Genomic DNA, 14,288 nt, shown 5'->3' with positions numbered 1-14,288 from the left:
CAACCTTCGCCAACAATCTAAAAACGTGACCTCTTTTTCTGTAAGGGGAACTGAAGGATCACTCACGCATAAACTTTTGCCCTGTTTCTTGATTTCAAACGCTTCACAAGTTTCCTGTTCATTCTTATTCTTTCCTTTGCCAATAATGACAGATTTTAAATCTTCGGCCCAGTTTTTGCAAGCGTATAGCACGAAGCAAAACGGGCCCTAGCAGCATCTGTGGAAAGAAGCACGCCAACATGTACACAGATTGCACGGTGTCGGTCTCGTGTACAGAATACCTTTGTCATGTGGTCGAGTATACATCAGTCAGATCGGCCAATGTATAAATGACAGACAGCGCGAAAACCGCGATCTACTCGCCACAGGCACTGGTGGCAACTTGCCTTTGCAATGCAAGAGTTGTAGCTGCATGCCAGATTTCAAATCTGTAGGCATTATTGGCAAAGAATTAACAGGCATTTTGTGAAGTGTTTGAAATCAAAAAACAGTGCAAAAGTTCAGCACGAGTGATCCTTCAGTACTCCTCCCAGAAAAAGAGGTCGCATTTTTACATTGTTGTCGCACGTTGTCCTAATCACAAATGCTTGACTAGCTTACTATGCCTGTTTGCTTTGTTCCGGGTCTGATTGCTGAAGTTGACACATGCACTTCTGGTTTGTTCGCAGGACTAGCATTTTCATTAAACTTTTAGTTGCAAGTCCAGCACTTGCCCTGTACAGTTCTTCTCCTTTGTCTTCGTGTTTTTCCACTGGTTTCTTTCACCCACTTGAAGCTATACCTAAAGGCAAAATTCACATATGACCCGCACAATGAAGCTGTTAGCCTCTAGTTGGTCGGGATTTTTCGTGCTGTGCCCACCTATAAAATGGCAGCTGGAAAAAGGGTTATGCTTGAGTTTCAGTATAACAGAATTATGTTTTGTTGTATATTCAAATTGCAATCTGATGCTATCAAGTCTGTAGGTTGTGTGTAAGTCGTACTTTATGAATTTTCTAACACATCTTACTTTAAAAAATTAGCTTGATAAAGCAGTTGCGCCAGGCAGAAGGCCCAAAAACAAGCCGCAGCTGGAAGGCCTTGTATTTGAGTTTCCGCGTAATAGAATTATGTTCTTTTATTCTAATTACAATCCGATGCTCCCAACTAGCACCCTCACCTTATAACCGTGACCGCCTTATAACCGAAGATATACACTAGTGATTATGAGGGCAGTGGTGTTACAACTGCTGTTGTCTGCAAAGTGATTGTATTAAATACACCACAGTAAAACAAAGGGGGACTTTGCTGTTGCTTAACCGTTAGAGCTTTATGCTAGTGCCAAAACTTGCTTCTGTATTGCAGTTGGCCGAGTGTTGGAAAGAAAGCTTGAGCTTCAGTAAAGAGTCTCACATTTGCGTTAGTAAAAATGCTTATTGCCTATCTTTTTTATGTCAGCCTTCACAATCTGCATTCTCATAACAGTACTTCAGAAACTTTCAAATGTAGACAACAGCGTCAGACCCCACCTTAAATAAAAGGTGCATTTTTGTAAGTATTGTTTTATTTACATTATAGGCAAAACAATGCGTGAATATGCGTGAATGCGTGAATATGGAGGTATCGCAGCAAACTTCATTCGCAGAGAATTCTTTCCTTAGCTAATTAACAGCATGGGAAAGTAGTGATAGCGTGGTTTGTGCAGGCGCTTGCACAGATCTGCAGATCTACAAGAACTATGTGCACATCTTTTTAGAGCACAGCTCTTAGGCATCCATTGATGCGTCGCCGTCCCTCGGCGATAGCAAAGAGTGCAAGGAGGAAAGCGGTGGAGGAGGCTACAGTGAAAGTATGAGGCAAAAAGTGGAGGAGGAGAGTATGCAGCACCAGACTACAAAAAGGCATTGCCATTATTACTAAGGCATGTGGTGAGCGCGTCCACCGATACCATATATGGAAACAAAGTGCTGGTGTGTGCTTACGCTACTTTGCCCGTGCTGCCGCGAGAAAATGTGCTCTGCGCGAGACGCGTTCCTGTGTTCATGCTTTCTTTCTGAACAATGAGCGACGCAACAAGTGAAATTCAAAATGCCTGAAGAGCTGTGCTCGAATTTCATATTGGGGAGCATCGTAATTGGCGGTGAATATTTTGTCATGGTATTCTGCATGTTAGCTGGAACATAGTAAATGGCACGTTTAGAGCTTTGCTCTTGCAGTGTGCTAGTGACTGAATGTATGTTTGACCTCTGCATATTTCGAGAAGACCATTTAAGCATGGCTGCAATTTTCTACTTGTTGTTCGTAGTGCCACATGGACCTGTATGAATGCTAACAGTTATTTGTCTGGAAGCTTGGTCTACAAAATGGCATTATTATTAAGGCATGCGGCGAGCGTGTCAATAGTATATGGAAACAAAGCGTTGGTGTGTGCTTACGCTACTTCGCCCATGCTGCCGCGAGATAATGTGCTCTGCACGAGACACTCGTTCCCGTGTTCATGCTTTCTTTCTGAACAATGAGCGACGCAATCAGTGAAATTCAAAACACCTGAAGAGATGCGCTCGAATTTCATATTAGGGAGCATCGTAATTGCCGGTGAATATAGAAGAACCCCGCTATTATGTTCCCGGGTGCTGCGTTTTCCCGGCTGTTATGTCATTTTCGGCCGGTCCTGGCACAGCTCGCATAGAACCCAATGCATTGGTAACCCCGCTGTTACGTCGCAACTGTGGGACCGTTCTCGCATCATACATTGCAAGCTGCCACCCCACACCGGCCCGAGCGGTCATTTTGACTTTTCATGTCGCTTGGCTTGGTTGCTTGACGATGGCATTGGCCGCCCAAAGTGCCGGGAGCGACACTTATGATGTATTTTCGGTTTCCGCCAGCAAAAGTATAGCCCTTGAGATCCGTATTTGCTACCTAAAGATGGTGTCGTATGACGCGTTGCAGCCCTAAAATTGGTTTTGGCTCATAGATGTTCTGTATAATGTCCAAGGGCGATAACGCTGTCGCCGCGTGCCGTATGCTGCATGTGCGAGGGGAGCAGACAACCGCGTCTAAATCTCGCGCACGAAAGAACGAAAAGCAGGGAGGAAGCGCTCCTTCTTCCGTTGCGCTCAAGGTACCGAGGGGGGTGGGATAGCGGGCAGCGTTGTGCTCTGGCATCAACTGGCATCAACTCCGTATCTTGAAAGCGATCTGCGTTGGGGGCAGAGTCTACACAGTATAGCTTTGTGTGTGCTGTGTGTTCTCGGCGCTCAGTTTGCGTTGAAGCGATAGACAACAACGAAGGTCACTTCGCTCGCTTCTGTAGCGGCGCTTAAATTCCTCACCCCAGAGTTTGACAGCGCGTGTCCGCGCTCATCGAGTGTGATGTGTTCATGTTTGCCTGTGGGCGCTGACACCATGCTTGTTAATACAGTTAATAAGGGAATGTTTACACGTTTATACGGACGATAAAACTACTATTCTTACTTTGTATAGCTGTCTACTAATTTGCTATCGCAATCGATACTTCGGCTGTCGGGCAAAACTATTTTTCACACGTAAGAATTAAAATAATATTTCTCAATTTTTGCTGTTTCCCAGCTCTTGCGTTTCCCGTTCCTGTGAAAAACATATCAACGTGGTTCTACTATTTTGTCAGGGTATTCTGCAGGTTAGCTGGAACATAGCAAATTTAGAGCAAGCTTTGCTCTTGCAGTGTGCTAGTGACTGAATGTATATGCTTGACGTCTGCATATTTCGAAAAGACTACTTAACCATGGCTACAATTTTCTACTTATTGTTCATAGTACCACGTGGACCTGTATGAATGCTAACAGTCGTTTGTTTTGAAGCTTGGCCTTTTACGTTTTCTGTAGATGTGACCAGGTCATGTTCCTTGACATTAGAACTTTATATTTCATTCTAACACTTCCTTTTCCAGGTGTCTGAAGAGGCGCAGCAGTCATTGAGAAAGTTGGGCATGTCGTAATTGTGCACTTTCTTGCCTTCACTTGTCATGGCCTGGAATGTGTTTTGAAGAAACATGCAGTATTAAGTTTGGCTATAGTGTTCCAAGATTATGAAATAAAGACCAAGTGTTGTTTGTTAACAACCTTTTGTTTTTACTAAAACAAGTCTACATTTACATTTTTCACAATTATTGCTAAAGTTGTAATCTTGTTTGTTGTGTGTGTTGTGTTGGTTGTAGGAGGCAGGCACCTGCACACACAATGCACCTACAAAGACAAAACAATTGAAACACCAGAGCACAGGGCCTATTTCACACCCTCCTTGTTACATGACACGGGTCTGAGAACACACACAAGATGCATGACTTTACACCACAAACAGTGGGAAAGGGCAAGGAGTGCATACAGTGATAAGCTTGCCTTATACAACCTAGTATGTACATGCACTCATGTCGCGCCCTATAGATAACAAAGCACAAGCCACTTTTGGGTCAACCCATGTTCATTTTAAATGCACAAGCAGCAACCACAGCAGCAAACAATCATACTCGGCCACTCGAATTCTCCATTAAGGAACTATGTGCAGTGGCACACTTCTTCCAAACCACTTCCTTGCTAAAATCAAGCTCTAAAACCACTAGTGATGGCCAAACCTTTCAGCCTGTGCCAAGTGACACATCAAGCTCGGCTGGGACATCAAAAGAAACCAGTGCCTGCACTGCGACCACAACTTTTAAACAGCATTACACAATAGCTACAGTTTCTTCGTAAATTGAACAGTTGCACAACAACAGAAGCCCACACACGAACATAAACTTCCACGTATCTGTGTGAATTAGGAATGTGACATTAACACCTTTGAACTTCCACCACTATGCCTACAACTTTGGTGTACAGCATCACTAAGGTTACAGTGAGTAAATAAGGAAAGAGGACAACTTTTTGTACTAACAACTTGGCTTTGTTTTGACCATGTGTCTACTTTGTTGTGCTGTTCGTAGGGTATCCTCTCCCCTCTGTGTGCCGTATGCCGGACTGTGTGGCAAGCTCAAAGGAGCTACACATTCCATTTCAAAGCAAGAACAGCTTTTTTGTTGTTGTTTTTTTTTTCGTTCTTTTTCCCACGGAAGAAGACATGATTATGTGGTGAATACAGTGACCAGTGAAAGTGCCCTAGCATTCAAATGCATGACAAGGAAGTGTTAATACCATGAGGAATACCAGCTTAATAAGCTTCTAGTTGCTAGCAACTCTTGCGGCCAAATAAGAAGCAACAGAAAGAAAACAGACAGCAGTTCTTTACAAGAAGCAGTGCTCTTCTAGAATAAGCCATGCACAACTCTTAAAACTTTGGTGGTGCTGGTTTGTGATATTGATTGCACTACAGCCTTTCCATAATTTATGAAGCAAAAGTAATGTTGCAGTCTGTGCATTCAGCGACTGAATAAGTGGTGGCTAACAAGTGTGCCCAAAAGACAGATTACTTTCAAAGGAAAGGAAAGCTGTCTTAAGTAATGCCTGTGAGCCTCTTTCTGGCTCTCTCTGCCAAAGGGTAACAACAGCTAATCATGGAAGAAACAATCGTGGCATGGTCCCCCCAGGAATGTGATCCACCTACTGTAGGATGGCTCTGAGTATTCTCGGTTCTGGGAGATTGTCACGTAAGCATTTCCCTTCAACAAAGTGTGCAGCACTTGGACGCGAGTTTCACATCTACTACCCCTGACTGGCTTTTGCTGCGGCCTTTTCGGAATCCATTTTGGTTGATGTCCAATTGGGGCTTCAGTGCTCCTGCCCCTGCATTGTTGGAGGCACTACTTCGACTTCCATTGGGGACTAGCTTGGCAAGGCTGCTTCCAAGGCGTGACCGGCTGCTTCGCATCTCATCACGGCTTGACTTACGCCCAAGGCAGCTTAGTCCTGCAGCAAGGCTGAAGCTGTTAGAGATTCGTGGAGCATCCGCTGACGCCATTTCTTCTACAAGGACTACATCGGCACACTGGACAGCTGAAGATGCGCCCTCATCACTTTTGGATGCAGGAGATTCCTCCACTGTCAAGTCACCACAAGAAACGGAGTTAGTGAGCCGTGGGGCTGGATCTGGTAGAATGTCCAAGCTATCGGTGCTGTCTGCCGAGTAGCCCTCATCATGCGCGTGGGGTGATGGAAGAACGCTGCCTGATGGGCTTCCCTGGAGTGGTGTATCGCCTTTTGCTGTGGGAGGATGGCGGCGTTTGTCGCCTTCCTCGTCATCGGAGCTACTGCAACTTGTCGTTCGATTGCGGCCTGCTGCATGCACACGCAGCTTGCCCACTCCTGATCTCACACGAATGTCACCTGCACCACCCAGCAATTGTGGGGAGCTCTTAACTGCATGAAGACGCCGACCCGGAATGCAGCGCAGCCGCACTGTGGGCGATTGTCGTTGGGAGCCTCCATCAGGCATTGGTGGAGAGGGTCCACTGGGGGCGGTGGGCAGGGAAAGGACAGGCCGCACAGCTCGTTCATCACACTCCGCTGATTCACTTTCCTCTGAGAAAACTGCACCTCGGATGGGTGGTGAATGGGAAGGCGCGAGAGAAGACATGTCATCTTCTTCTCGCACTATGCTGCACTTCCGCCCCAGTGGCAGACTGGACCTTGGCACAGCCAGGGAAGAGTCATCTTCAAGAGGGCCTGAGCACACACTGAGCAGCGAAGTGAGGGGGTGGCTCACAGAAGGATCCAGTGCAATGCTTGGCAGGCCACCAGGGGAAGCCAGCACTTGGGCCACGTTAGGCCGCTCTTGTGCAGGGGATGGGGTCGCTGATGACACACTGCACAAAGAAGCCTGGAGTGAGCTTGGCACTGCCTAAAATATTTCTCAGCTTAGAACAATGTAGCAGTGCAAAACTGCTGCATGGGCCTTCAGTGTCGATGCAGAGCCTGGCAAATGAAAATACATGACAAAAGTAACACCACTAGAAAATGGCAACCTAATTCAAATACACTATAATGTTGTTAAACTTCCAGAACCTCATGGGATAGGAGAAATATGCTACGATTAACAGAAGCTCCACTTACTGAGAGAATGTGCAAAGGTGTAGTGCTATGCATGTATGTCGTACACCTGTTAAACATGTTAAGAATAAAGAAATGCATATGGCAGCTAGTTTGTCTCGTGGTTTAAGCACAGTAGGCGACTTCTGGATTCACTAGGCTCCGTTAGTTTTGATTTAGAGGAGACACTGGCAACATATCAAAGCAAAAACATCGCTCTTGCTGCTAAACTAGGTGGCTAAATCAGCACGAGGTCATGTGGTGCAGGTTCAAATTATTGAACACCGCACTTAAGATGTCCCGAAATTTCTGTCATTCTCATTCTGGTTGTACAGGGTTAGTCCGTAAAGTAATGCGACTGCATGAGACTGCCTGCCACGCGGCGCTGCAGTCCCCAGAGGCGGGATTCAAAGCTTAAGTAATGCACCAGGCGGCAGTCGCATCAGAGCTCTGACACATTCAGGATCTGAAGTACCGCAAAAGCTGTTATAGAGTTTTTGTCAAGGCAGGAGACGTCAAAAATGGAGTCTTCGCTGGAGCAGCGGTACATGATTAAGTTTTGCTTTCACCTGGGCAAAACCGCTCCGAGATGCTTGCCTTGGGTAAGGAGGCTTACATACATGATGCCCTGGTTTTCCTATGGTTCAGCGAGTTCAAGAACGGACGGGAGACCGTTGAAGACATGGAGCAATCTGGACGCCCTTTCACGAGTGGTTTGGACGAAAATGTGGCCAAAGTAAAACAATCTCTCCTGGACTCCGACCGTCGTTTGGGTGTCATTAATCGCTGAAGACCTCAACATGTGCAAAACAACGGTTCACAAAATTATTTCAGAAAATTTGAGCAAACGAAAGGTTTGTTCGAAATTGGTGCCAAAAGTGTTGAGTGATGAACAAAAACGACAAGTTCACGTTTCCCGTGAGATGTCAGTGCAGTTAGAAAGTGAATGCCTTGAGACGGCGTAATAACAGGCGACGAATCATGGGTGTTCCAGTAACACCCCGAAACCAAGCACCAAATTTCGGAGTGTCACACCGCAAACTCACCGTGCCCAAAAAAGCAAGAATGTCAAAGTCCAAGGTAAAGACTATGTTCAATGTCTTTTTTGACAACCTTCAATGCCATGTTCTACAAAGAAGTCTGAGGGCCTTCGCAGAGCCGTCAAACAGAAACAACCGGAGATTGCCGATCATGCTCCACCAGGACAACGCTCCAGCCCACATCGCCTTCGTTGTGACCGCCTACCTGGCCCGGATTTGCAACCTTGCCGCAGTCACCGTACGGCCACGATGTGAGCCCGGCAGACTTTCCTGTTCCCAAAGCTCAAGAAAAGCCTGAAAGGTCGCCATTTCGACAATGTTGCTGCAATCGAATGGGCTGTTAAGAGTCTCTGAAAGAGGTTACAGCAACTGACTTCCATAGAGCCTTCGCAGCGTGGGAATCGCGTTGCCAGCGGTCTATTGATCATTTTAATATGTACCGATCAGATCAATATTCGTTTTACCAGACCCAGTCTCATTACCTACTTTACGGACAAATCCTGTATATTGGGCGAGTGGCAGTGCTACCAAGCTGCCCAGACTGTACATGCTATGCATTAAGTATCTATTTTGCTTCTACCACTGCTCTTTAAGGATGGCTTTCTGCATAGAAGATGGGTGTCACAAAATAAAAATCGGATTGTGGCTTTGTCTGCAACAAAAAATATGTTACAGCTTGCTTCTGTTGTTCCATTTACTGGGAGTTGTGAAAATTTTGCTTCAGATTAACAAGTTCTTTTTTTTCACTATCCAGATTCAGAACCAACCAATAAAGAGGCCGTACTGTTTAACCAGCAATTCCATTTAAAGAGTCTACTGTATGTACATCAGCATATTGTCACGTAGTAGTGACGGAACTATTTATTGGGCGAACTTGTGCCCACAAAAGCAAGTTACACTCAAAGCACAACAATAGCGGCGAACTTATCGGTGGTTCTATCCACTGTCACTGAACCTTGTGTAATCTGATTGCATGTATGCGCGACGCGAATTGTGTAGTACTTTCTGGAAGACCCGCGCACCAGCGATTACCTGAGAAAGATAAACAAGTACACCTGTCAATATGATGAATTCATGCTTCAAATTTCTAAGACTTCAATAAGAGGCCCATACCCTTAGGCATAGATAATTCCTATGCCATGTAAATTGAAAAGTGCATCCATATTAATGGCTGCACTGCATAACGTTACCCCTGGAGGCTGCATATGGTATTGTTTAACTTGGTGTCAATACCTTTAAAGAGACACTAAAGGCAAATATCAAGTCGGCCATTCCAGATGCCTTGGAGTGCTTGTTTCATGCCAATAAAGACTTAGTTTAATAGAAAAACGCGCCTGAAGTGTCCACATACCTTTAGCGCAATTCAAATCGCCCGCCCCTGTGCAGGGAGTCGCGACTTCGCATGCGCCATCACTGCCATTGGCGAGTAAAACGGCACCCAACAGCCAACACTAAGGTTGCTTGCGCAAAAGCGCAGCCAGAAACCGAGCCAAACCAGCAGACAGGGTGAAAGAGGAAGCATTGCACGCGTGGATTACATCTGTGTCATTGTCACGGTGCGCCAGATATATAACAATCACCTTTCGAAGTTCATTTACAAGCTCCTAGATTGTCTAGTTCTGAATGGTACTATTGCATGTAAATAAGCGTTCGTCATAAGTATGTCGCACCTGACTCATCATAAGCATAAATACTCTTGTTTGGGCAATAGTTTTTTCCGCTTGCAATACACGAATGGAATCGGGCAAATCCAGGTGCCATGAATGCCAAAACATTGTTCACTTTTATTGTCCACAAAGTTAGAAACTACACGTAACCTGTAGGTAGTATCATTGCCATTGCCGCACACACACTCATTTGAACACTAGTTCTGTTTTCTGCGCATGGACAATGCATTTTCTTATCCTAATACGTATTTGCTGGTAATGAACGGTCAAATGTGTGCAGGTTTTCTTATTGAGAGAGATTGCTTACACAAATATGTGTCTAAAGCTTGACAACTGCGCAGGCAACTAGTACCGTACATAGTTACAGTTAACTACGCAAGAGCCTCAAAGGTTGGCTTGCATTATCAAATTTGGAAGCACCAACACATGCAGTGTGTTTTTCCAGTTACTGAACATGCCCCTTGTTATGCGAGACAATTCTATCAAAGTTGTCTATGGTCATCTCGGATGACCAAAGCAGTTTGTTATCTACCTGTTTTGCAATTTAATATTGCTGCTCCCTCTGTGCAGCAGTTTGTGTGTGTGGTGTGTATTTATGCATGCAAGGAGTCATTATTGCAGACGTACTTCCATTTCTGTCTTATATACTGCAGATAAAATAAAGTCTAGATAAGTCTAGATAGATGAGTGGAACAGGCTGCCGAATTCCACTGTTTCATCTTAGTGTGCACCTTCTTTCGTAAAAAAAAAAAAAACTAAATGACAGTGTTTAAGGATGTATAGTTTATTTTATGCTTGTTAGCTGTGCTTCAGAGTAAAGAACTTTGGCTATCCTTTGTCAATCATTAATATATGTTTGTATAAGTGCTTCTTGTTTTTTTTCCCACCCTTGTTATAGCCCAAATGAGGCTGACAGTATAATAAAATGAAAATGAAATGAATGATAATACACAGGCTGCAGTCGGCCGAACTACTGTCTCGCACTGCCACAGTGAAGCAGTCATGCCAGAAATGAAGACAAACAGGAAGACACTCACCCTGGTGTAACTGCTACAGGAGAAAGATCTGCCCTAGAAGTACGGTTGAGCTGTTGAGCTTTTTCTTGGCGTTGTGCACGGAGCTTACGCTCAGCCAAGAGATAGTATGTAGCAGTCATGTAATTGTATTCATTACGGTCCAATGCCCTGCAGAAGAGAGCACACTTATGAACTTTAGCAATTCAAACACTGCCATATCATAATTACAGCAAAATAAATACTAGGCACTCCTGTAATCTCTATAGCTACACTGCGAGGCTCTAACTAATGCAGAATCCAATAATGAATACTGTGATAGTTGTCTTGTTGCATGAAAGTGTATTTGCCTCGCACATTACTCATAACTTTAACATTAAAATCGACTGTGGCGGTTTCTAATTAGAACTTCTGTGTAGATTGTAGCTACAAAAAGGCTTCCCTTTTTAATTAAATTCATAGCAGAAGCTGGAATAGGCAAGTGACAAATACTATCCCTGGGAATTATCAACATCGCTACAATATTTTTCAGTGTATAAATTGCATTTTTTCCCCAAGAAGTATTGCCGGTTCAGGCGCGCTGGACAGACAAATATGTGCTTCATTCTTTTCTTTTCTTTTTATATTTTAAATGAGTACAAGAAACTGTGCATGACAGCATCTGCAAAAAATCAAACTTGTACACTTGACTTGAAGTCCCCATAGAGATCCATGTATTTTAAACCTCGTTTTAATGGGGTAAAGTTGTTCTGCTGGTGAATATAACGAACAAGATTCGTCTCCAAAACCAAAACTACCGACAGGTTCGCACTGAGCATATCGCTTTGCACCGCGTTCCACACTCGTTTGGCGCGTCAGTTCAAAATACCGGCGTCGAATACGCCGTCAAACGGCACTGGTCTTCCTTACCGCCGCGTGCACGGTGGCCGCGCACGAGCCACACTTCTTTCTTACCTTGTCGTACCTCTTTCTCTCGCTGCAGCACGTAACTGGCGAAGCTAGGTGCACCCTCCATGATCGCAATCTCTGAGGCCATGCCTAGTTGCGCCACAGCACATATCGATGATGATGCTTGCACGCAGCGTGCTAAAAACTAGTGCCTCCACTTCTCTCACTGTGGCCTGCCGCGCTGTGCTGACACAGCTAGGCATGACCTCTGAGATTACGTGAAACCGGCACGAGCCCACTGATCTGTACTGTTTGTAGAGATCAGTGCACGCGCCTGCCAAGCCCAGCCAGCGCGTTCACACAGCAGAGCCCCGAGATAGCGGCGGATCCGATAATTTCTGGCGCTGTGCCAAGCTCTGTCAGTTGTATACTTCGAAGGGTTTCACGACAATATGAGCGAGTCAAGTGTAAAGCGGAAGCAAAAGGCCATCACATTGGAACATAAGGACGCTATCGTAACGAATGTCGTGTCTGGTGCTAAAAAGTCACGTGTTGCATATGCCGGAGAGTCATTTGCTGTTGTTTTATTGAATTTTCATCGCATACACGGCTGCATAGCGGTTCGGCAGGCTGCGGAGCTGTAGTCTTCTTTGCATGTTTAAAGTTGTGCATGCCATTGGGCATATACTGCAGCGAATGGCAATAGTCGGTATAACGAAGTAATTTCGGCTGCCTCTTCAACTTCGTTATAACGAGTTTCAAGTCTATTAACAGTGGAAGACCACTGGTACAGAGGCTCCTAGTGCTCGCCATGTAGGCAGCACGACAGCAGCAGTGAAGGCTGCTATAGCGTGGCCTCCGTGATTGGTGGTCACGTTATAGTTTGCTGTTACAGTCAAACCTCGATATAACGCACCTCGATTTAATGAAATTCGCAATGTAAAGAACTATTTTTATTTCCCTATCTTAGTTCCATTGAAAACCGCATATTTTTTTCGTGATTCAACAAATTAATTTCGTGACACGGTTTCGATTTAACGAAGTTTTCGCCCATTTCAGGCATGTAATTGGAGCTATGGCTGGTAAATCTAGCCGTATTGGAGCTATGGCTGGTAAATTGTCGAGCCGTATCAGGTATTAAGCTGATAAGAACAGATACAGTTAAACCTGCTTATAACGAACCTCCATATAACGAATTCCTGGATATAACGAAGTTTTTCTATTCCCCGCCGTAACTCCATAGAAGCACATGTATTTGAGACCTCTACGTAACGAAGTGGCAGCGGGAGACCCCCTCGAAATAACGAATTTTCCCCGCCGACAACCTAGAGAATTCGCCCATAATTGTCATTTTCGCGCGAGCAGCAACCGGAAGCACCTTCTCCGCCGCGACGGAATGCGAAGCGGCGGCGGCGCGTTTGGCGCACTCGAATTGACGGAGACTGCGAGGTGAGAGCGAGCGCGTGTGTGCGTGCATGCGAGCATACGCAAGGCGAGCCTGCATCTCTCGACCCGGCGATATTACCGCCGCGGGCGTGACCTTTCCCCCTGCCTTCATTCAAACCTGATCCCGCCACTTGCTGCAGCTGGCCTAGCCCGCCAAGCCGGCACTCTCCTTTTCCAGTTGATGTTGCCGAAGAAAAAAAAGTTGTTGTTTTTTTTTTTCAACGCGCTGGCAGCGCTACTCTTTGCTTACTGCGCAAGTTTCTGCGCTTTACTTCACTAACCTGACGCTATATAAGGGCCGTTTATAGTCCGCCGTAACACGAGCGCGCACACACGCTACATCAGCACCGGCACAGCCAACGTTACCGGTGGCTTCCGACGCGCCCCTACGGGCCTGGCACCGAATTGGCTCCTGACCCATTCACGCATTGGTCGCGCCGACCCACAATGCCATTTTGCGCGAAGAAATAAAGGCGCCCACGCCGCTTCGCCGACGGTCGCAGACAGCCGTTCAAAGCGGCGCGCAGGCTTGGGATCGTTCTGCGCATGCTTTGAAGATAACAGCCGACTGCGCGGGCGTCTGGCGCAGCGCAATCGGCACAACGTGACTGGCCGCAAACGACGCTGGCCCGCGCGCCGATGATGTCGGAGTATAAACAGGCCTTATACGACGCCATTGGTAAGCGGTAAGAATCGAGTAAATACGGTAAGCGTTTGTTTTTCAAATTTTTGTGCCGAACCTGCATATAACGAAATCCTCTTTATAACGAAGTTTTTCGGGAATTTGTTAATTTCGTTATATCCAGGTTTAACTGTACTACACTTTGACCCGCGTCGGCCATGTCTACGTTCGCACCATACACGTGTACCCATTCTGCATATTCAAACTACTAGTGCCTACCAATCTGATTGTCTTCTGTCTCCTGACGTCATGCTGCTCTATGTAGGCTCCTTTCCTTAATTCTGCTCCGACTGTGAAAAGGGTAGGCCGCGTGTTGTACGGTCTAAAGAAGAACAGCGTGCCTACTATGAAAGACAGCGTGAATAGAAAAGACAATGGGCGCGGCGGCGGCGGAAGGAGACCACCGACTATGAGCGGGCCGCAGACGCCAGCGTAAGCGTGCTGCCCGCCAGGACCACAACACAGAAAGAAATGCGAACCGGTTCATCCATGTGGCCCCAATCCCGCAAACTTGGAACATTTCACAGGAGCAATGGTCAATCACCACATACACAGCTTCGCTGGTCATCCACCTT

At 45.9% G+C, this 14,288-nt stretch overlaps 2 protein-coding genes across 4 annotated transcripts in view; one reads left to right on the top strand and one right to left on the bottom strand.

Annotated features, from left to right (window-relative positions):
- Positions 1 to 4,073, top strand: part of LOC119435918 (nuclear receptor coactivator 5-like) — a 206,026-nt gene extending 201,953 nt beyond the window's left edge. For 2 of the 3 annotated variants that reach the window (XM_049660898.1, XM_037702614.2), the window contains one exon: positions 3,911 to 4,073. In XM_049660898.1, the coding sequence (XP_049516855.1) occupies positions 3,911 to 3,918 (8 nt within the window). In that variant the 3' untranslated portion in view covers positions 3,919 to 4,073. Of the gene's footprint in view, positions 1 to 1,464; positions 1,531 to 3,910 lie in introns of all 3 variants that reach the window. The other variant, XM_049660896.1, reaches the window with a different exon arrangement.
- Positions 4,068 to 14,288, bottom strand: part of LOC119435917 (SNF-related serine/threonine-protein kinase) — a 33,315-nt gene continuing 23,094 nt past the window's right edge. The window contains exons 4-5 of the mRNA XM_037702612.2: positions 10,722 to 10,868; positions 4,068 to 6,754 (exon numbers count right to left, since the gene is read on the bottom strand). Of these exons, the coding sequence (XP_037558540.1) occupies positions 5,614 to 6,754; positions 10,722 to 10,868 (1,288 nt within the window). The 3' untranslated portion in view covers positions 4,068 to 5,613. The remainder of the gene's footprint in view (positions 6,755 to 10,721; positions 10,869 to 14,288) is intronic.

This window comes from Dermacentor silvarum, chromosome 1, assembly GCF_013339745.2.
Source record: "Dermacentor silvarum isolate Dsil-2018 chromosome 1, BIME_Dsil_1.4, whole genome shotgun sequence".
NCBI classification, from domain to species: Eukaryota; Metazoa; Arthropoda; class Arachnida; order Ixodida; family Ixodidae; genus Dermacentor; species Dermacentor silvarum.
Note: the sequence above shows the minus strand (reverse complement) of the source record. Positions and strands in the feature narration are given on the sequence as shown.